The sequence below is a fragment of the Lucilia cuprina genome, chromosome 2 (assembly GCF_022045245.1).
Source record: "Lucilia cuprina isolate Lc7/37 chromosome 2, ASM2204524v1, whole genome shotgun sequence".
In the NCBI taxonomy this organism is placed as follows: domain Eukaryota; kingdom Metazoa; phylum Arthropoda; class Insecta; order Diptera; family Calliphoridae; genus Lucilia; species Lucilia cuprina.
Genome location: NC_060950.1, coordinates 55,246,053 through 55,270,257, shown reverse-complemented (window position 1 = coordinate 55,270,257; position 24,205 = coordinate 55,246,053). Strand labels below are relative to the sequence as shown.

The 24,205-nt window shown below is 32.4% G+C and overlaps 1 protein-coding gene across 1 annotated transcript; it reads left to right on the top strand.

Moving 5' to 3' along the window:
* The first annotated feature begins 14,455 nt into the window (after nt 1–14,455).
* LOC111687377 lies at nt 14,456–15,767 on the top strand. The gene is made up of 2 exons (XM_023449808.2): nt 14,456–14,822; nt 14,959–15,767. The coding sequence occupies exons 1-2, from the start codon at nt 14,532–14,534 to the stop codon at nt 15,682–15,684; spliced, it is 1,017 nt and encodes a 338-aa protein (XP_023305576.2). The 5' UTR covers nt 14,456–14,531; the 3' UTR covers nt 15,685–15,767.
* Nucleotides 15,768–24,205: the final 8,438 nt, after the last annotated feature.

Sequence of the window (24,205 nt, the reverse complement as noted above, 5' to 3'; positions counted from 1 at the left end):
TTATATAATTTCGATATTTAATTAAACCCTGCACCACCATAACGGGGAGGGTGTTATGTTTTGGGCAGATGTTTGCAATACACAAAAATATTGGTCCGATAATAATATACTCATTCTGAGTCCATCCGTCTATCTCTTAATCTGTGAAACCATGCGTAGTGTACAAGCTACAGATCGCATTTTTCAATATAATTTGGGCAAGGACGAAACCTTTTGAAAATAGTTCAACCCTACATCACCATAACGTATCGATATAACCCTTAAAGTATACTAGTTCTGAGTTCATCCGCCTGTCTGTCTATCAATTTGCGAAACCATGCACAATGCGCAAGCTACAGGCCGCATTTTTCAATATTATTTCGGCAAGGACGAAGCCTTTTGAAAATAGTTAAACTATGTCCATTATTTAGCCCAGCTCCCATAGAACCCCAAAGCTTTTAAGCTCATAACTATGTTAAATAATCTAGAATCTCTTCAGCAACATAGTTAACCCACATTTTCAAAATACCTAAAAATTATTAAGGACACAATGAAAACATTCATCCTATTTATGTTTTTATACCAGTAATTTTTATACAGCAAATATTTGTTGGTTCTTATCTTGATCCTTGTTTAAACACTTGTTTAATTTGTATTATTAACAACGGTGATTAATGTTAATTGTAGATGTAGTACATGTACTGCCTTGTTCACATTGAGTGTGGAATACATTAACATACTTAAGGAAAAGCCTGTAGACGTTATTGTTAAAAGAAAATATCCTGCCTTTATATAACAACTATTTGACTAATTCAAATGGTATTTAACCTTATCAATTGGTATAATTTATTTATTGGAATTAAATTCTTTGCTTGCGTACACAACGAAAAAAAAACACAAGTAAGGAAATATAGCCAGGTGTGGCCGACCATATGTTAACCTACACTGTGTCATAGGCAATCACTCCATAAGACTAGGGCATGTATTTAATGACTACTGTAGAAGTTTTCATAATGAAGAAGAAGATGAGACGGTATCGCATACATTCGCTGTAAGCAGGGAACATAATTTTGGTGATCCCTTCTTAACAGGCATGAAGGAGCTTTCAGGGATAGGTCTGAAGAGTATCATATATTTTATAAATGAAACCGGTTGGTTTAGTTCTAGAAGCAGGGAGTGACATTAGAACACACTTCCTGCGGCCACAAGAGTAACACAACGGGACCATCTTAATGGACTCAAGTGAGCTGCTTTTCTAGCAGCTGCCCTCGATACCTAACATACTTTAATTCGGGAATATTTTAACTTATTGTTAACAAAAAAATGATTTTCTACAAGAGGGCTTATATGGGGTAGGGTAAATATGGGCCTATTCTTATACATTTTAGTAGTGGAACCTACGTCTATTGAATACACTCCCAGAGGTAAAGTTCACATCATATGGGTACCAGCCCACTCGGGAGTAGTCGGTAACAAAAGAGCGAATGTAATAGCTTAAAGAAAAGAAGAGAGCTCGAGGCAAAACCTCGAGAAATTCTCATGAGAAATTCTCATAAGACCTCTTGGAAAAATGAAACTGTGGGTAGAACAACGAAAATCCCATGGGATGACCCTGATGAGAGCAGGACGAAACATCTCCTCAGAATGAGCAAGTCTGAAGTTAGTATGATAGTACGTATTCTGAGTGGACACACAGGATTACGAGCACATTTATGCAAAATTGGACGTGCGGATTTTAACGTGTGTAGAGCATGCGGAGAGGACAGTGAAACTCTGAAGCACTTTTTTTGCCACTGTCAGGCATTCGTCCAAGTGAGATCCAATTATCTTGGAAGTGATGTTATTCCGGAAATAACATTCCTGACTAACACTGAATTACGTTCGGGAGTACTGAGTTTCTGAACACTGAAAAATAATTCATTCAGTTCCCTCTTTTTTCTTTTATTTCTCATGAACAATAGGCCCGATTGTGGCCTAGGTGTATTTCTTCGGATTTGATGTAGTATACATCCTCCTATCAACCTAACCTTACCTACGTTCAAATGCGCTTATCGGGGGTTTTGATGTATGTGGACTAGGTGAAATAATGGGCCGATGAACCTTGGGTCAAATAAAGAGAATGTGCAAAGTTTTATCCAATTATCTTGAAAACTGTGACCTGTACCTTGCGCACAAACTTTACATGGACAGCCAGACGGACATGACTTAATTGATTCAGAAATGGATTCTAAGCAGATTGGTATACTTTAAAGCACAAATACTGCGATGTTTGTAAATTAATGTTAAATTTTGTTCAACTTAACAAAGAATTCGTGAAGGATCTAATACATCCTACTTTCAACTGCAACCTGATCAACAAAAAATATTCTTAAAATTATATTAAATTAAATTTTTTGACATTAAATTCTTGAATACAAATTGCTAAAAAATATTTTTAAATTGTTTAACTTATAAAGTGTTAACATAAACTTTTCATCAAATATTAATACTCTACGGTAAAGTGTCAATTTAACAATATAGAAATTTTATTCAGTTGTATATTCTAAAAAAAATTTAACATACAACTATAAAAAGAATTAAAACTTTTGTATATGAAAAAGGAAACATTTACATACACCCTACTTGATTTTATATAAAAAAAAATTATGTTTTGTAAAAGAAAATGTCATGGGAAAACCTACCATGTCACATTTCCCTTGGACGTTTTATGTTCATACACATGTATGTACAGACAAATGATTCTTTTGATTGAACACACTTTAGCAAGTGTCATGGTATACTAGTTCAAGCATTCAGTGAAAATTTGCTTTAAAATGTTCGTTTACTGTTCTAACATAAAGTTGAGCTCATGTTCAAAAATACTTTTTATTGTTACACACCAGACAAACCATTAGGGACCTTTTCACATTTATAACAAGAAACTTTTCATGTTTGCTATTTTATTCATAGAGTTTTAAGCCAAAAAAAAAAACAGAAGAAAATAAAATCAAAATTTATAAAACACTGACAATTGGGATATTTAAAGTTAAGCTAGAAAACTTTATCCTCTTTAGAAAAAAAATCAGTTGTGTGTGAAGTGTATTAAAGAAATTTAAAGGAATTAAATCATACAGTAAACATAAGACTTCATACATCTGCATATCCTAAATTTAATTTAAAAATGTTAAAACATAACTTTTTTCTTAACGCATACATGACACGATAAATTTCATTAAATTATTTAATTTAAAATATTTTAATATTTAAAGTCTAAACAGACTTAAGCAAACGTTGGTAAACTTAAAATTAAAATAAAACTTTTTCTATGAACAAATAAATCACATATACATGCATACACATATACATCGACTTTTTGAAAAAAAAAACACTTTTTCCATAGATTATTATCATTAGAAAGTTTTCTTGTAACATATGCCGTTAAATGCAGTAAAAAAGGTTAAGTTTTTTTTACCAATTTTTTGGGTTTCCAGGACAATTTCTAATAAAGAAATTCATTTGTTTGTACATACAAACATCTATATGTATTGGTATAGTGCGTTTGTGTCTGCATTTTAGATAGAACTTTTGTATTTAATGTGAAAAATAACTTTATTTCAACGTACTCCCCATATATTTCGTATGCAAGTACATATACTCAGTTATCAAATATTCAAAATCTTCAACTTGTTTTTGCTCTAAATCGTGTTATACATATTAAAACAAAACCATAGTTTGTTTTTGTGAATAATGAAATTGTAGATTTTGGCCTGCAGAAGAGATTTCGATGCAGAGCTGTACAAAATTAGATTGGGTTAAGGCCGGACAACAGATAGATAGATAGATAGATAGATAGATAGATAGATAGATAGATAGATAGATAGATAGATAGATAGATAGATAGATAGATAGATAGATAGATAGATAGATAGATAGATAGATAGATAGATAGATAGATAGATAGATAGATAGATAGATAGATAGATAGATAGATAGATAGATAGATAGATAGATAGATAGATAGATAGATAGATAGATAGATAGATAGATAGATAGATAGATAGATAGTAGATAGATAGATAGATAGATAGATAGATAGATAGATAGATAGATAGATAGATAGATAGATAGATAGATAGATAGATAGATAGATAGATAGATAGATAGATAGATAGATAGATAGATAGATAGATAGATAGATAGATAGATAGATAGATAGATAGATAGATAGATAGATAGATAGATAGATAGATAGATAGATAGATAGATAGATAGATAGATAGATAGATAGATAGATAGATAGATAGATAGATAGATAGATAGATAGATAGATAGATAGATAGATAGATAGATAGATAGATAGATAGATAGATAGATAGATAGATAGATAGATAGATAGATAGATAGATAGATAGATAGATAGATAGATAGATAGATAGATAGATAGATAGATAGATAGATAGATAGATAGATAGATAGATAGATAGATAGTAGATAGATAGATAGATAGATAGATAGATAGATAGATAGATAGATAGATAGATAGATAGATAGATAGATAGATAGATAGATAGATAGATAGATAGATAGATAGATAGATAGATAGATAGATAGATAGATAGATAGATAGATAGATAGATAGATAGATAGATAGATAGATAGATAGATAGATAGATAGATAGATAGATAGATAGATAGATAGATAGATAGATAGATAGATAGATAGATAGATAGATAGATAGATAGATAGATAGATAGATAGATAGATAGATAGATAGATAGATAGATAGATAGATAGATAGATAGATAGATAGATAGATAGATAGATAGATAGATAGATAGATGATAGATAGATAGATAGATAGATAGATAGATAGATAGATAGATAGATAGATAGATAGATAGATAGATAGATAGATAGATAGATAGATAGATAGATAGATAGATAGATAGATAGATAGATAGATAGATAGATAGATAGATAGATAGATAGATAGATAGATAGATAGATAGATAGATAGATAGATAGATAGATAGATAGATAGATAGATAGATAGATAGATAGATAGATAGATAGATAGATAGATAGATAGATAGATAGATAGATAGATAGATAGATAGATAGATAGATAGATAGATAGATAGATAGATAGATAGATAGATAGATAGATAGATAGATAGATAGATAGATAGATAGATAGATAGATAGATAGATAGATAGATAGTAGATAGATAGATAGATAGATAGATAGATAGATAGATAGATAGATAGATAGATAGATAGATAGATAGATAGATAGATAGATAGATAGATAGATAGATAGATAGATAGATAGATAGATAGATAGATAGATAGATAGATAGATAGATAGATAGATAGATAGATAGATAGATAGATAGATAGATAGATAGATAGATAGATAGATAGATAGATAGATAGATAGATAGATAGATAGATAGAGATAGATGATAGATAGATAGATAGATAGATAGATAGATAGATAGATAGATGATAGATAGATAGATAGATAGATAGATAGATAGATAGATAGATAGATAGATAGATAGATAGATAGATAGATAGATAGATAGATAGATAGATAGATAGATAGATAGATAGATAGATAGATAGATAGATAGATAGATAGATAGATAGATAGATAGATAGATAGATAGATAGATAGATAGATAGATAGATAGATAGATAGATAGATAGATAGATAGATAGATAGATAGATAGATAGATAGATAGATAGATAGATAGATAGATAGATAGATAGATAGATAGATAGATAGATAGATAGATAGATAGATAGATAGATAGATAGATAGATAGATAGATAGATAGATAGATAGATAGATAGATAGATAGATAGATAGATAGAAGATAGATAGATAGATAGATGATAGATAGATAGATAGATAGATAGATAGATAGATAGATAGATAGATAGATAGATAGATAGATAGATAGATAGATAGAGTTAGTTAGTTAGTTAGTTAGTTAGTTAGTTAGTTAGATAGTTAGTTAGTTAGTTAGTTAGTTAGTTAGTTAGTTAGTTAGTTAGTTAGTTAGTTAGTTAGTTAGTTAGTTAGTTAGTTAGTTAGTTAGTTAGTTAGTTAGTTAGTTAGTTAGTTAGTTAGTTAGTTAGTTAGTTTAGTTAGTTTAGTTAGTTAGTTAGTTAGTTAGTTTGTTAGTTAGTTAGTTTTCTTAGTTAGTTAGTTAGTTAGTTAGTTAGTTAGTTTTTTTTTTTTTTGTTTTTTTAGTTAGTTTGTTAGTTATTTTTTGTTTGTTAGTTAGTTAGTTAGTTTAGTTAGTTAGTTTGTTAGTTAGTTAGTTAGTTAGTTAGTTAGTTAGTTTGTTAGTTAGTTAGTTAGTTAGTTTGTTAGTTAGTTAGTTAGTTAGTTAGTTAGTTAGTTAGTTAGTTAGTTAGTTAGTAGTTAGTTAGTAGTTAGTTAGTTGTTAGTTAGTAGTTAGTTAGTTAGTTAGTTAGTTAGTTAGTTAGTTAGTTAGTTAGTTAGTTAGTTAGTTAGTTAGTTAGTTAGTTAGTTAGTTAGTTAGTTAGTTAGTTAGTTAGTTAGTTAGTTAGTTAGTTAGTTAGTTAGTTAGTTAGTTAGTTAGTTAGTTTGTTAGTTTGTTAGTTTGTTAGTTTGTTAGTTTGTTAGTTTGTTAGTTTGTTAGTTTGTTAGTTTGTTAGTTTGTTAGTTTGTTAGTTAGTTAGTTAGTTAGTTAGTTAGTTAGTTAGTTAGTTAATTAGTTAGTTAGTTAGTTAGTTAGTTAGTTAGTTAGTTAGTTAGTTAGTTAGTTAGTTAGTTAGTTAGTTAGTTAGTTAGTTAGTTAGTTAGTTAGTTAGTTAGTTAGTTAGTTAGTTAGTTAGTTAGTTAGTTTGTTAGTTAGTTGGTTTGTTTGTTTGTTTGTTTGTTTGTTAGTTAGTTTGTTAGTTAGTTAGTTAGTTAGTTAGTTAGTTAGTTAGTTAGTTAGTTAGTTAGTTAGTTAGTTAGTTAGTTAGTTAGTTAGTTAGTTAGTTAGTTAGTTAGTTAGTTAGTTAGTTAGTTAGTTAGTTAGTTAGTTAGTTAGTTGGTTAGTTGGTTAGTTAGTTAGTTAGTTAGTTAGTTAGTTAGTTAGTTAGTTAGTTAGTTAGTTAGTTAGTTAGTTAGTTAGTTAGTTAGTTAGTTAGTTAGTTAGGTAGTTAGTTAGTTAGTTAGTTAATTAGTTAGTTAGTTAGCTAGTTAGTTAGTTAGTTAGTTAGTTAATTAGTTAGTTAGTTGGAAATTTTAAAAAGCTAAAACACGTACAGCATCTCAGGAAAAAGTTACGGAAAGTTGCGTGCAGCCTTTACCACCTAAGTAACTGTTCAACGCTTGATGTACTAAAACAAGCATATTTTTCCTTGGCTGAATCATACATTGGGCATGGCATTACAGCATGGGGCAATTCAACTTATTGCAAATCTCTACAACAAACTCAAAACCAAATTTTGAGAATATTATTAAAAAACAAGCTCCACAACAAACAACAATTAGAACCTGCGTTAATTTACGGTATAACGAACAACAATATAATCCAAAGCAACATCTTAAACACAACAGAAAATACAAACATCACCAACAACACAAACGTCTCAAATTCAAATAATACTGTACAACCAAACACTGCTTTTAATAATAGCTCAAATAATAACACCATAAACCAAACAACAAATAGTATTGCTAACAAACTACAAATACTCAACATAAGAAGCCTATACCACACTACATTGATAAACGAGTTCTACAATGATTCCCGCTTCCTAAAACCAATCGATCACAATTACAGTACGAGGAAATGCGTAGAAGGAAGATACAAAGTGGACCACCATAAGAACAACTATGGGAGAAATACATTATCCGTCACACTACCAAATATATTTAATCAAATACCAATACAGTTATTAAATATCACTAACCAATATCAAAGAAAATGCAAAATTAAACAATTTTATATAGAAAATGAAATGTAAAATAATAAAAATATACGCATATATACATGTTATACTAACCACATCCTGCAGACAAGACAAATGGCTTCGCGGGGTTAGAAATAAGTCTAAATATGTAATATAAAACATTTCTCTGAATAATAAATAATAATTAATTATATAAAAAAGTTAGTTATTTAGTTAGTAAGTTGGTTAGTTAGTTAGTTAGTTAGTTAGTTAGTTAGTTAGTTAGTTAGTTAGTTAGTTAGTTAGTTAGTTAGTTAGTTAGTTAGTTAGTTAGTTAGTTAGTTAGTTAGTTAGTTAGTTAGTTTGTTTGTTTGTTAGTTAGTTTGTTAGTTTTTTATTTTCTTAGTTTGTTAGTTTGTTAGTTTGTTAGTTTGTTAGTTTGTTAGTTTGTTAGTTTGTTAGTTTGTTAGTTTGTTAGTTTGTTAGTTTGTTAGTTTGTTAGTTTGTTAGTTAGTTAGTTAGTTAGTTAGTTAGTTAGTTAGTTAGTTAGTTAGTTAGTTAGTTAGTTAGTTAGGTAGTTAGTTAGTTAGTTAGTTAGTTAGTTAGTTAGTTAGTTAGTTAGTTAGTTAGTTAGTTAGTTAGTTAATTAGTTAGTTTACGGACCGACCGTTTTTGTGTGAAAGGATGTAAATAGCAGTGACTTCCGGAAAATGTCATCTAGTCAGAAGATTATTAGATTTTAATACATTGAAAACAAATATTTTTGTAATGCTTTATCTGCATTATAGTATGCAATGAAAAGCTTCTCAGACAGTGTTTAAAACTTTTTCCAAATTAAATACCTATTAAGTTCCGATTGTCCTCCCCTGCGTTTACGTTTGACTAGCTAAATGTTTAATAGTAACGAACATTTAGTCATATGAACTTACTTGCTAAGAGTATGCGTATGTGTTCATTATCCCTTTAGTCCTGTTTGTTTGTTTTTCATCAGGTATTGGTGCAATCGTTGTTATCGTATGGTAAAAAAATAAACGGAAGTAAGGAAAAAAACAAACCAAAAAACACTGTAAAAACTTTGTCCTGTTACCGTTAAAGTTTTTAATATTTTGCACGTGATCTGGTTTTTGTTATTATTGTTTTTCGGTTTTGTAGTTGTTTCTGTTTTTTTTCTTTTATTCCATACCGGGTTAACAACTCTTTTGTTCCACAAAATTCGCTTAAAGCAAGTTTTCAACTTGATAAGAACTTTTAAATGTGTGTACGAGAGAATATGTTAGTATTTATTCTTATACCCGATTAAATGTATACGTATAACTGTAGATATGTAAAACTCAAGTTGTTGGTAGATTTTTTAAATCCAATTCCCAAATGACAAGAAGTAAATTTAAAATTTCACTGAAAATGTTGGATTTCGTAAATATAAACTTTAACAAATTAATGGTAACGATATATTTGTTAATTTTATAGTAATTGCTACATATGTAAATGTCATTAGTTTCTATATATGTAAATAATTTCCAGTTTCCTTTGCACTTTTAAATTAATTTTCAGTCTCTCCTCGGACATGTTAAACATCCATGTAGATTGCGGTTTGTATAACTTCATCTGTTAAAATTTGTAAAACAAACAATAAAATTGAAGAGAAAAACGTGCAGGTGTCTGTTCAAGTGCAAGTTTTATGTCATTTATCATTTATTTAAATTTGTCTTCTTATCAATAAGTCTTTTACTTTAATATAATAATTAAAGGACAAATATTTAGAATACTAGCAAAAAGTTTCCTTAATAATGAAATTTAAATATTTATATGAAGAAATAACTTTAATTATTGCAAATTTAAGATGACATCAGAAAGATTTAGAAAGTTGTAAAAAGGAAGTTGACTATCTGATTCCTGTCATCCCCGTGAGAACAAGCCAGTTCATCTAATGGTAATCGAAGATACATACATAAGTAGAGACATGAATGTCGAAAGATTACCGTGACCACCTGCCCTGACGGCCTTATCTCACGGTGGTCTTTTTCATCCACTGGGTAGATTAGAGACGGTCTACCATTCGCCCCTGAATTCCTCAATGAAGAACTCAGGTAGCAACTTTGTACATGGGTCTCCGGTCCATGTAAAAGCACTTTGTTGAAGTACTCGGGCTATCTACCGCATCTGGAATTAATCCGCGTACCCCGACAAGGAAAAAGCAATCACTGGTCTAAAGTCAATAGACGGGGGTGACCAGTCCCAACATCGCGTGAAGACAATCTTCCGACGGAAGTGACCACCCTTAATGATGTCATGAAAGAATTGCATTATTAAAAATACTATCTCCATCATCTAATGACCCATTCCACTGCATTCCTTAACCTCTTTAAGCCCGCGCAATCACACTACTGAGATGGCTCTGTTGTTTTTTCAACAGCACCTAGAGACACATTTGGAAGTTCGAAATACCCAACAAAATGGATCAGGAACCATTATGAACCGATTAACAAAGGAAGTAGGAATTTCCAAAGTCAATTAATTCCAATAATTGAACCGACAAATACTCGCGCAGCATTATCAATATATCCTGTTGAGATGGCAACAGCACCGAAGAACTTCCCCGATGCTTAAAAAGGCCTACTAAATCAGTACTAATCTCCAATATATGGAGACTTTTTCGATCTTTTACCAATTTTAACAACAGTTCCATTCCTATGATCATAAAGGTCGATCTACGGGATGACAGGTAATCATTAAAACTGACCTGACAATTCCCCAGCATATACAGGCGTCCCACTACACGAACGATAAGAGATACCGATCGGGTTTAGGAATTCAGCATATGCTGCTTTGTACACAGACCTGTTCGAAGAGAGATTTATCCAACCCATTAGCTATAAAATATATCAGTCCTTAAACCAACATTCTCTCTCCGCGATTTCGGGTATTAAACCACAGCCAATACGTGGATTCCGAAGGAACCTCAACCAACTGACCAGCCAGGACATAGTCCTGCGGGCAATCGTAGTGCCAGATTATATGGTGCTCTGGTTAGACCTCATGCCAAATCATTCCGAGACGAAGTCAAGGATACATTTGACATTACCAGTTTATAGTCCCGGTAGACTAGAGGTATTGGTAGCACCTCTTTATCCGGGGATTGCAATACACCATGATGGGGATTTCATCATGGAAACATGCCCCCGGGGGGACATAAGTAGAGCTAGCTTTTCTGTGAAAATTTCCGAGTCCCTTTTTTTCTTGTCCTTGAACCATATATATGTAGACGTTGCTCCTCAGTACAATGTTCGCGGCCCAATCATCCCTTATTTTGGTCCTAAACTTCCTATTAAAATTCAGTGTAGGTACTGTGATCTTATTTCAGTCATGCAGGGATTACAAGACATGCTATCAGTGTTTTACAACATCGCTCAATTCATAATCATGTGCCTTCATAATCATGAAGGCACATGATAGCAGAACGTTGAATTCATTTTTATTTTACAGCATAAACACCTATATTTCTTGATTTTAACTAACGATTTAAATGTTTTAATTCTGAAATGTGCCCTTTTTCATTTGACAATAAGAAATCCAAACTACTCAGCATAAAAAATACAACCTAATAAACAGCAAAAAAATATATAACACAAAAGTAAATGCTTAATTGAAATACTTTAGTTGAAATTGAAGGATTCGCTCGTCTTTACCTAAAATTTACTGCTTAAATCTAAACTTTAAAAACAAACTTCTTAATAAAGAAATTCCGTCAACATTACTGTTGTCGCAAATCAATCACTACTAATGCGATAACAAAAAAAAATTGTTACAAAAAGAACAACTAAAAATACCCATTAATCCTGTAACAATTTAATAATGCTAGTAGTAGTCGTAGACGAAGTTTAACTGGAACACAAAAACCTTCCACCATGAAACGTGAGCAGCAAAGAAAAAAAACTTTGCTCGCAACAAACTTTGGCCATTAAAAGGTGGTTTGCAGCTAAGAAACATGAACTTAGAAATTATTTAACATGTAATACTAATGTTTTTGGGTATGAAACGAATTTGAAATACTCTACTTGAACAAAACTAATATTAGATAAATAAAGTAGAGAAGAGCCAATAGCAACCTTCTAAGTCTACACTGGTAGAATATCAGCTCATGAATATTCTCAGATGAGCATAGTCTCTTTGGGACTAATGCCTGCCTGGGACCTTACACTCACTCCAATCATGGAAAAGGATCTTCACAATCTTGAACTTAATTTGCTTAGTCTTGCTAAGAATGTTAGATGAAAAGATTTCTTACTAATGAATGTTAAAAAATTGTATAGATTGATGTATTGTATTGTATATACATCAAATCCGAAGAAATGTGCCTAGGCCACTATCGGGCCTACTATGTGTTCCTTTTCAAGGAAAATGTTCGATGCCTAAAAAGAAACTAAAATAGTAGTTAATTTCGTATTATAGGCCGATATTCAGAAACTCAGCCTTAGTGTTTCCATAATGGAAAATGAAATGTATTATTGGCCGATATTCAGAAACTCAGTCTATTCAGTATTCCCTTAATGGAAAATGTTCGTTACTAAAAAAAGGAACCACTAAATGTATTATCAGTCGATATTCAGAAACTCAACCTTCATAGAAAATATTCGTTATTAAAAAAAGGAACCTTATATAGAATTCACTGAATGTATAATGGGCCGATATTTAGAAACTCAGTTTCCTGGTCGTAAATTCTAAGAATTTCCGAATCAGTGTATTTGTCGGATGTCATACATATCTCACACGATATTTCTATCGAATTTCAGCGAAAACGGATAATGGCAAAAAAATTGTCGAGAGTTTTACTTGCTCTATATTCATCTGAATCATTACGTCCTATTTTATATATTTTTCATCGTAATTCGGTGTCTTTAACCTTTTTATAAACCTCAGTCTTCTTTTTTTGAGGAGGCATCTGTTTCTGCTCTCGTTGAGATTCTTATGGGATTTCCCATTGACATCTTTAATTCTGCCCTTGTTATTCGATCGCTTGGTTAATTATCTAGAGCTCCCATCCCATTAAAGCTTTTTCAATCGATTTTACGTTACCGACTACTTCCGAGTGACCTGGTACCCATATGATGTAAATCTTATCTCTGTTAGATGTTTCAATCCAATATGGTCCGTTATTTTTCAGACTTCTGTATGGTAGATCATGTTGTGATTAGGAAAGCGGTATATTTCTCTTTCTGAGACTTCTATATAGAACCCTAGGCCCACATTGTCCCATAAATTTAGAGACATCCATGGTAAGGGATTTCTACGGCTATTTGCTCTCATGTCCGACTGAGCTGGTATGCAATCGGCTACTTCTGATGATGTCTGTGCGCTATAACCACATTTGCTCAGTTCGACTTATAATAAAGCTCAGTCTCCTTTCTTTCGATGAGGATTATAGGATTTCCCATTAACATCTTTAACTCTGCCTTTGTCGTATCAACTGCTTATTGGATCGTTTGGTTAATTACCTCGAACTCCCGTCCCATTAAAAGTTTTTCATTAGCTTTTACTTTGCCGACTACTTCCAAATTACCTGGTATCCATATGATCTTATCTCTGTTAGATGTTACAATTGGATATGGTCTTTGATTTAACTTTATCACCTGATACCACCCTAAAAGCCTGTTGTCTGTCTAATCCAATTTACGTATTTCGTTACTTTTTGGACTTCTGTATGGAAGATCATTAGTAAAGCGGTATATTTCTCTTTCTGAGATTTTCATATAGAACCCTACCCCCCACTTTGTCCCACAATTTTTAGAGACATCCGCGGTAAGGGATTTCTACGGGAATTTGCTCTCATGACCGATTGAGCTGGTATGCAATCGGCCACTTCCGATGCTTGTGCGCTATAACCGCATTTGCTCATATCGCCTTATGTTATAAATATGTTCTAATGGGTAGAATATCTACTAATGTTTTCACAGCCTTGGTTGACATCATACTCTTTGCACCACATATACCCAAGCAGCTTGTACACTGAACTCCCTGTAAAAGATCGATATTACACGTTTGTCCAAAGATGTCCACCAGATCATTGAGGCATAACTTCAAAATTATCTAATTAACGTTTATAAAGCTAATGTTTCAAAGTAAAACTAAGGCCCCATCTCATGCCTACAGTTCTTCTAGATAACAGACAGCACTGATGTGTCCTGTTAATCCTATCCTCTATGTGGTATCTGCATTTTAAAAGTATCACTTGGTTCCCTCAAAGACCATGAAGATTCTTCACAAAGCACCAAACCTAAAATATATCTTTTGTCAAACACAATTACCTAATATAGGGTATAATGAAGGAATTTTTCTTTTACCAAAACAACAACTTAGCAAAAAACTTTACCTAAGTTTTTCCCAAGACACGATTTTTTATTTGGTGGAAATTGAAGCACGAATATAAAACTTTTCTTTGTAACCAAATGTTTTTGTAACTCTCTTATAGAAAATCAATTGAGAAACTTTTTTCTTCTAACATTTTAATTTTGCAAAGATTACGAAGTACAAGAAACCCTTAATAAATCTAATGTCGTTTATTTTATAATATTCTTTAGGAAAAAATATTTTAATAGTTTGTTTTTAGTTGTAAACGATTTGTTTTAAAGAAAACATCAAAAAGCTTTTAACGAAATGCGCTATTTGTACGGAGATTCAGATGAAAAATTTATCAAATCTCGAGAAGCAAAACGAAAAGATATAAATCCGTTGGCATCTTTTAAATTTCGTTTAAATCCAATAATTGAAGGTAAAACCGATGAGTTTGACAGGACAGATGTACCAATTGTATTTAAATGCACGCCGGATACTCTTCTAAACCTTTGCGTTAAAGTTGTGGATGCCTTGCCCTTACCCATGGTTTATACGTGGACTATAGAGGATATTTGTAAATGGTTGAGGGCTTGTGGTTACAAACAATATCAGGTGAGAAAGTGTGAATATCAAAGTCATCAAAGATGGATCATACCTTAACTTACCCATAAGTAGTATGCATTCTTGAGACAGTTCATGCGATTTTATATTTCTTTACCAAAAAACCTAAAAAGGTTCTTTATTTCAGAATACCTTTCGAGCAAATCTCATCACCGGACACAATCTACTCTTACTTGATGCTTCCGCCCTCTCCGCAATGAATATTAAGGATTTCGATCACATCAAAGATATAACACAAGGCATACGCACTCTATTTCATTATGAAATGACAAAATTTGCACGTAGTCTTACTCTCTATCCGGAATTTCATAATGAATTATATAAATTATTTCGCCTTAAAACGGGAGGAAAATATGAAAATGTACGGCGTTCGGAATTATGGCGTAAAATGCAATTGATAAGACAAAAAGAACCAAACTATTCACATTGGGAATTGTTAGAACGTTGGCTGGCTTTCGAGAAAGATCCAAAATCTGGCGAACTATTTGGAAATGTACCTAGATCGAAGTTATACACCTGTAAATTGAAATCATCTAACACTGCAGTGGCGATTAAATATTCGGAACGTTGCTTATGTCTACCACCCTGTGAATGTTATTGGAGTAATTTGGATCGTCGTCCGCCGTGGCGTTTTAAATGTTTGCCACATTTAGCCCCAGACTCGGAATTTGTTGAAGTTTGCCGTAACTGCATACCCCCGTGTACATGTCGTTGGTCCTCTAGAAAATATTTAACGCGTGGAGTTTTGACCTGTTTGCAGAGAGCATTTCCTCAGAAATATGGCGGACTAGAGGGACAAAATAGTTATCGTAGATTGGAACAATTCTCTTCATATCGTTTATCAATTTTTTAATTAAATATCAAGATAAATTTTATCGCTTTGTCTTTATATATTATATTTGTTTTAACAAAATTTTTTAAAAAAATTTTATTTCATTAAATTGTCTTTATATCTTTATTATCACCAGCATCAGTGGTGAATAACTTTGTCATTCTGTATGTAACACCTAAAATATATATATCTGACACCCAACAAAGTATATATATTCGGGGTCCTTATCAAATTCGATTGAGCTGTGGCCGTCTATCTGTCTGTCCGTCTGTATGTCCGTCCGTCTGTATGTCCGTCCGTCTGTATGTCCGTCCGTCTGTATGTCCGTCCGTCTGTATGTCCGTCCGTCTGTATGTCCGTCCGTCTGTCCGTCTGTCTGTCTGTCTGTCTGTCTGTCTGTCTGTCTGTCTGTCTGTCCGTCTGTCCATCCGTCTATGTAAAACATGCTCACGTAAACTATGTAAATTAATGAAAATCGGCCAAAAGTTTGATTATCATCCTTGGCAATTTAGTATTGAAAGTGAGCAAAATTGGAACACATCGGGAGAAGTTATGAATCAAAATACAAAATAACTTCATTTTTTTTTGCTTTTTTTTACATGAAAGCTTATGTTGAAAATTCATATACCTTCCATATAATCAGGGCTCTACATACATAACTTCATGTCTCTACGTTCAATATTAGAGAAAATCAAAAAGTACCTTTTGGACAACGAAATAGTACTAAAGTACGGTTATACCGAATCTTATATACCTACCATCGAACTGTATATTAAATCTTTAATTGAAATTTCATTGTTATATCTATATTCAAAAATCTTTGCTGAGGGGAACCTTTTTTAGCCATTTTCAGAAGGTGAGCCGATCCAAAAAAAAAAAATAAAATGGTAGAGAGGTTTTGGCTCGTACTAACGTTTGTCGCATATCATCACTTTCTTCGCATTTTTAAGCCAGAAGTGAGTGTTTAAGCCATTTTCTGAAGGGGACCTCAAAAGTGGGGTAGGGTCTATTATAGGCAGATCCACATAAAAGTTGATAGAGGGCTTTGGCTCGCCAGTAACTTAATTGTGTAAAATTTTATTGCTATATTCGTATTTTTTAACGAGTAATAAGCGTTTAAGTAATTTTATTATGTGGACCGTGTATGGGCGGCAGGGTCAATTATGGACCGATCACTAAATTTGGTAGATAGATTGTGGCTCGCAGAAAACTTACGTGTGTCGAATTTCGTCACTATATTCATATTTTAGGCCAGTATTCAGCGTTATAATCATTTTGTTTGGTAGGTTCATTTATGGTCCGATCCAAAAAAGGTATTTTTAAGCCAGTAGTGAACGTTTAAGCCATTTTCTGAAATGGGAACCTCATATGGGTTGGGTCAATTAATTTATCCGCATACAAGTTGGTAGAGATTTAAAGTAATTTTATTATGCGGACGTTGTAAGGGCGGTAGGGTCAATTATGGGCCGATCCTCATTATAACTACCGATTGTCGAATTTCGTTACTATATTCATATTTTTAAGCCAGTACAGAGCGTTATAATAATTTTCGGAAAGGGACATTATATGGGGTGCAGTAGGGTCATTATGCGGACGTTGTAAGGGCGGTAGGGTCAATTATGGACCGATCCTCATTATAACTACCGTGTGTCGAATTTCGTTACTATATTCATATTTTTAAGCCAGTACTGAGCGTTATAATAATTTTCAGAAAGGGACCTTATATAGGGGGCAGTAGGGTCATTTTTGGTCCGATCCTAGAAAAAAAATTGGCAGAAAGGTTTTGGATTGTAAAAAACTTACTTATACCGAATTTTTAGGACAGAAATTAAAGTTATTTTATGAAGGGGACCTTACATGGCGGGTAGGGTCAATTATGGACCGATCCTCAAACAAATTTGGTAGACTTGGAGGTCCACTTGTATGCGAACTAACCGAAAACGTGGACCATTTTCAATACCAACCACACCTTTGAATACTTGTGCAAAATTTCAACTGTCTAGCTCTTTCTTTAGGCTCTTTCGAAGACAATGACAAAATCAACATACCCACTTCTTTTTTGATAGTGGGTAAAATAAGTTCCTTTTATGGGTTCTCACATAATCAGGGCTCTACATACCAAATTTCATGTTTTTAGATTCATTACAGAAAACTCTAAAAGTACCTTTTGAAAAACGAAAAGGTGCCAAAAAGATCCTTCTTAATCTCACCAAATTCCGACTCTACATACTTAATTTCATGTTGCTTTACTATAACCAATTGAAAAAATACCTTTTAAAAACCAAAAAATCTAAAGGTCAATTTTTTCTAAAAAAATTATTAGATTTATAGCAAAAAATAAGCGAAATCTGTGATCACTATTTTTGAAGAACTTAGTCTTTCTACGAAATAAGATCTAAATATCTTCGAAGTGATATTATTTTGTAAATATATTCCTCACGAACAGCGATTGTAAAATTTTTTGGGAATTTAAACAAGAAAAATTGAAAACTTTATAAAGTTCTTGATTTTAATCAACAAATATTTTGCCAAAAAAAACAGCTTTCTTGGGAATTGATGCAGAACCTAAACCTAATCAGTCTCTAAAATATCATAAATGGGGAAAAATGTTTTATTTTATTTTGACAGAGTTATTTTCGGTTATTGTTTAACCGGTATCTGTCGTTTCGAAATATATATCTTTCCTACTGGATAATCTTTAAGCTGAGTTTTTTTGACACCTTTTAATGACTTTAAAGTGTTTAATAATTAGAAAATGTTTCTAAAATGTTAATAGAAAAACGTATTGATCAGTAAGTAATCCAAAATTATTTATATTATTAATAAGGTTTGTAAAAAAAATCGACTCAAAAATTATTCAGAAATGATTGGGAACTGATCAGTAGAAGTGCTTATAAATTACTCTTTTAGAAGAATCGGCATTTTCTCTAAAAGAAATTTTCTCGTATGCATATTAATATTGCATAAGACTCGTACATGATTCAAATGTTATAAAAAATTAGAAGAAATGCTAATTGCGGTATAAATGTCGAAGTACTTTACGTGAACACCTGTCGTGTTGCTTTATTTCAAGGTGGTCCATTTCAATCACTAGTGGTGCTTCTTATTGTGTATCTTACAATTTATATCGAGCTATCCAATCTCATGCCGTACTAGTCCCGATGGGAAATGATAGGTGTCATGAGTCCAGCTCAATCTAACCCCGACAAAGGAGAAGGCAATCACTGTTTAGAGCCGATAGGAGGAGCAGCGCCTTCGTGCTAAGGTTTTTGCTGCTTCTAGAGGCAATAAAACCTTTTAGGCTTTTGAAAAGGTGTAAAGGATAATGCTAGTTCTTTCAATAAATAAATCTCCTGGACCTGATGGCATACCGGCCCTAGTCCGGCAATGCTGTTCGATGTTAGTTCGTCCATTAGCTAATCCTATGCCATGCCGAAAAATTTTCTACATGCTGGAAGATTGCTAATGTCCCGCCTATTCCTAAAAATGGAGAGGCTAATAACCCTGAAAATGATCGCCCAATTGCAATTTGTTCTGCACTTTCTGATTTTTGAAACGGTGTAACTTCACTTCATCTGACTATTTACACCACTTATATCCAACGGAAAATGGAATACAGCTCCCATGTATTTGACGGAGCCTCGAAGTCTATGAAGCTACTCGACCGTGTACATGAGGGGGCGAAGGTACTTATCGGTGACTGTAATGTATTTAACTCTATTGATACACTGGAGCACCGTAATATTCGATTCTCTATTGATACACTGGAGCACCGTCACAACCTGGGGTGTTCTATCCATTCTAAAATATAATGGAATGTGTTCCTCTGAAATTAGGGAACTCGTTCCCAAAACTTGTACATTTTTATGTAGCACACGACTGTCTTCAAGAACATACACAGGTGTGGTCGATTGGCCAGTGGACCGCACAACACATTACAGGGAAAATTCATTCTTCAGCCGCACTGTTCATATGTTCCACATTTGATGTGAATAAGTTTAAATCAAATGTCCACAAACACTACTACCTCGATCCTCCTACCCAAAACCTATTTTACTAGTTCCATCACAATTCTGCAGGCAACTGGCCCAGATTATAAGTGCTCTGGTTCGACCCTATGTCAAATCATTCCAAGGAAAGAACGAGGATACATTCGACATCACCACTTTTTGAACTCAGTTTTCAGAAGACCCCAGATATCTGTGAGATTCAAATCTTAAAGTGAAAATATCAACTTTGACCAACGAACGTCGCGACGGTGTAAATTTGTACTGTCTGAGTACTATTGTCAGTCTAATGCTTTCTATTATTCTAGAACTTAGTTTTGGATCAGAGTATTGAATTATATTGTTAACATATATAACAAGTCTAAAGTAAGGTAATAATTTATAATATTCGATTCTCATCTTTTTCGATAAAAATTATTCGTTTTCTCTTTTATCTTTTTATAAATTGAATAAATGGCAATTAATCATAATCTTTTTGTTTCGTGTCGTCATTGTCATTATTATTGGTTTCCGTGTTGGTGGCATTACATGTATTTTGTTTTTCGAACTCTTTTGGTTGAAGTGATCATTTTACGGTTGTTTTGTTATGTGTGTGTGTGTGATATTCTATACCATATAATTCTCTTGTTCCAAATGATTGCATGTGCAGAGGAATTAATTTATGAACAATTCTCTATAATAAAGTGTTAACGGAACGAGTTATTAAATCACATATGAATAATATATAATCTGAAAGCATGGCATGGGGAAAGATATTTATAATAGGCAGAGACAGATCTAAACGAAGACAGATCGTTTCTGTTGTAATATTGTTTGACTTTTTCCTATGTCGAATCTTAGTTTAGAATACTTTAGAATATACTAAATTTAATAAAAACTTAAACTCCACAAAATGATCATTCATATGCTGATCAAATCTTAAGTAATTGATTTCTAATAATAACATAATTGCTGTGATCTTATTTTATACTCAATATTCCAAAAACAAAATATATCAAGAGCTTAACGATTAACAATGTTTTCGTTACTCAAAATATTTATGTTTATTTACCATGATCAAAACATGTTAAGTTGATCTGTGCTGAAAAAAAAATCAAAACTGAATATGAGAACTGATGTTTATCTCACATATGGTGTAGGCGATGGAATTGGGAATGCAAGAGGCAGCTTTACTTTCATAAATACATGTTTTATTAACTTTTACAGAATTGTAACCATAAACCAATCATCTATAATCTTAATATGGTTATAATCTTTAATTTTCTGTTAAAATTTTTTGTACGAATAACCAACCACCTTCTGTGAGTAGTCCGCCTTCTCCTTCTTATTCTTAATCTTTGCCACCTTTAGTATAAAATAAAATATTCATATATATTTTTTTTAAGATTTACAAATCGCTACATTCTTGTTTATAGCGTTTTGCTCTGATCACGTGTTAAAATTTATTGATTGTCCAAAAATATATACATAATTATATATACATACATCTGCATGTGCTACGATATCCTGCTGTTCGTACTATGAGAGTCAATACGTGTGGTCGTAATACTCAAACAGCAAACCTTACCAGTCCAATAAATGCGTACACAATCTATACAATACACTTAGAAAAATTATATATTTAATTTAAGTTCTTAATTATTTATTATCAAGTTTGACAAACGTTACTTTTATTGGTAGTAAATAAATCACATTTAAAAATGTCTACCGTTATACTAGAAGACACATTTTCTAAATTGTAATTAAATCACTACAATTTTTTCTCCAACTGCTGTGAAATCAACAATATAATATTTTACATGTATTTTGTGCCTTCCTGCTGCCATCCAACCAACCAACCAACCAACCAATCGACCAGACTTTTATGTCAATATTGTTTTTCGTTTTGTTCATCGTTATCACGCTTATTCTCGTAAATTATCTCATATTTTCACTCTTGCAGTTCTCATACTTTTCATACCAGGATATTTTACATTCATATCCATTCACTCTTTTGCTACAATTTTAAATTGTGGATACAACTTTGATACTGTGACTGTGACTGTGAGTTCGCACACAATTGTTGCACATTCTGCTCAGTTTGTGTTATTGTTGGTCCGTTGTATTGCAAATCTATCTATATTTGTATCGGAGATTCAAGATTGTTTGCATGTTATCTCGTCATTATTGACACATTCTTACCAATATGATTCTTTTAAATTGTGTAAGTGTGTTTGTATTTTAGCTTGTGTCTCTGCAGCATAAATGTCAATAACATTTAAATATTGAATGCATGAATAAATATTCATATTGTTAAAAAAAAAAATCCATTTAAATTTATTGATAATTGGTGAAACATATTGGACTTAGTGTCGTAAAGAATATTCGTTCCGTTTTAAGCTTAAATGGTTACATTAGGTATGGTTATATTGTGTGTGAATAAGCATTTAATATTATTATAGATTAATGAATGTTTTACATTGAAAAAAGAACTTCCATATTCAACGGTTTAAAATCGCGATTTCATTTTTCTTAATAGTGGTTCTGTACAGCTTACAGGTCCATCATAAAACAAGTAGGAAAGTATAGTCGGCATGGCCGACCATATGATACCCTACACCATGAGTATATTTTTACAATTTTTACTTTTATAAAATTTTTATTTTTTGTAAAGAAACTTTTATGTTGAATATTACCATAATTCCAAAATATTTAAGCCATTTATTGATAAAAAACTAAAATTTCTAAATGAGGCTTTATATAGGTCAAATATGGGCCGATCCTTGGTAAATATGGGAAAAGGATATATTTCTAAATAACAGTTAGTTTTGTTGAGTTTCATTGCGATACAAATGGTTACAAGTCAATTTTAGACGTTTAAGTCATTTTTTGAAGGGGGGTTTGTATGGGGGCTAGGGTCGAATATAGGCCGATCCTTACGAAAATCTGCAGTATCATTTATACTTATATAAAACTTATTTGTGCCAATTTTTAGAGAGATAGCAGAATATTTGACGTAATTATAGCATAAAAAGTTCAAATTGGGAGGTACGGTTGTATGGGGGCTAGGTGAAATAATGGACCGATTTCAACCATTTTCAATAGGCTTCATCCTTGTGCCAAAAAACATGCTTGGTCCAAATTTCATCAAATTATCTTGAAAATTGCGGCCTGTACCTTGCGCACAAGGTTTACATGGACAGCCAGCCGGCCAGCCAGCCGGACAGACGGACGGACGGACGAACGGACGGACATGTCTTAATCGACTCAAAAAATGATTCTGAATCGATCGGTATACTTTAAGGTGGGTATTGGACCAATATTTTTGTATGTTACAAACATCAGCACAAACGTATAATACCCTCCCCACTATAGTGGTGTAGGGTATAAATATGAAACATTTAATTAGAAACTTTAAAAATTTGTGTACTAGTTCTAGAATGTGTGAAAACAGAACCACTTCAGATTCTTAAACAACAGCTTTGGGACTAGTAGTGTCGCCATTAATTCTGGAACCCGTTCCTTAGAATATTATTGTGGTTCTTAAATACTTCTAAATAGTTTACAAGGAACTAGTTCTTCTTAACTAGTTATGCATTGCCACTACACTAGTTCAATGAAACAAACGCATACTAGTTCCGAAACAACTTCTTGGAATCAATTGCAAAAAAAAAAAATGTCAAAAAATGGAATTAGTTTCGAGGTTGACAAATTCAAACAAAAATCACTGATTAAAGAACTAGTTTCAGTTGTGTTCCAAAGAACGAGTGTCGACTTCATAACGCTTCCTCAGAACCAGTTCCGAAGGTGACAATTTCGAACAAAAATTATTAGTCTCAACGCCAAACTAGAACGAGTTCAGGCAAAAATCATGTGTTCTAGAACTAGTTGTAGAACTAATACAATGTTTCCTGGGTAATTAAGAAATATGATTTCCTAGTTTAGGTTATTTTGAAAGGTTGTTTTTTGTGGCTTCCTTTTCAAGGAAAATGTTGATGGCATCGCTTAACTAACTTCTTCGCATGATTTACATTAGTCTAAATCCTTTCGTAATAAGTGTGTCATCATGTCAGGAGGCTTATCTGTTTGGGAAACCCCATAAGATAATAGTTCTCCCGCCCAAAATTCCAATACCCCAAGCGATCATATGATTCATCCGTTAGATTAACATCCACAAGCTTCCTTCCGTTACCACATGTGCTCTTATACTGCTGATTATACCTCAGTATACTGTTACCCACATGCTGCAGAACTAGAAGGGTAATCGTTATGGCTCCCTTTCAGTCTATTACGGGTTAAGATTTAACCGTGTAAGCCGATATCGCCAACCGATTTTCCAACACGGCACAACAGTGGACCAGTTTTGTAAGAATACCTCTTTAACGATACATTTTTAGTATGCAGGTAGGAAAGTGAGGATCATTGCAAAGAAAAGAATATCTAATATAAAATTGAGTTTGTTTACTTGTATTGGACTTATATAAAAATGTTATCGTTAAACATTTTTTACGATTAATCCATAAGCGGTCGTAGCTTCCATACAGGACCCTATTTAA

What these genes read in the sequence shown, in the direction of transcription:
- LOC111687377 (XM_023449808.2), top strand. Translation starts at nt 14,532, where the DNA reads ATGCGCTATTTGTACGGAGATTCAGATGAAAAATTTATCAAATCTCGA. An exon ending in GTGGTTACAAACAATATCAG is followed by an intron (nt 14,823 to 14,958) that starts GTGAGAAAGTGT and finishes TCTTTATTTCAG; the next exon opens with AATACCTTTCGAGCAAATCT.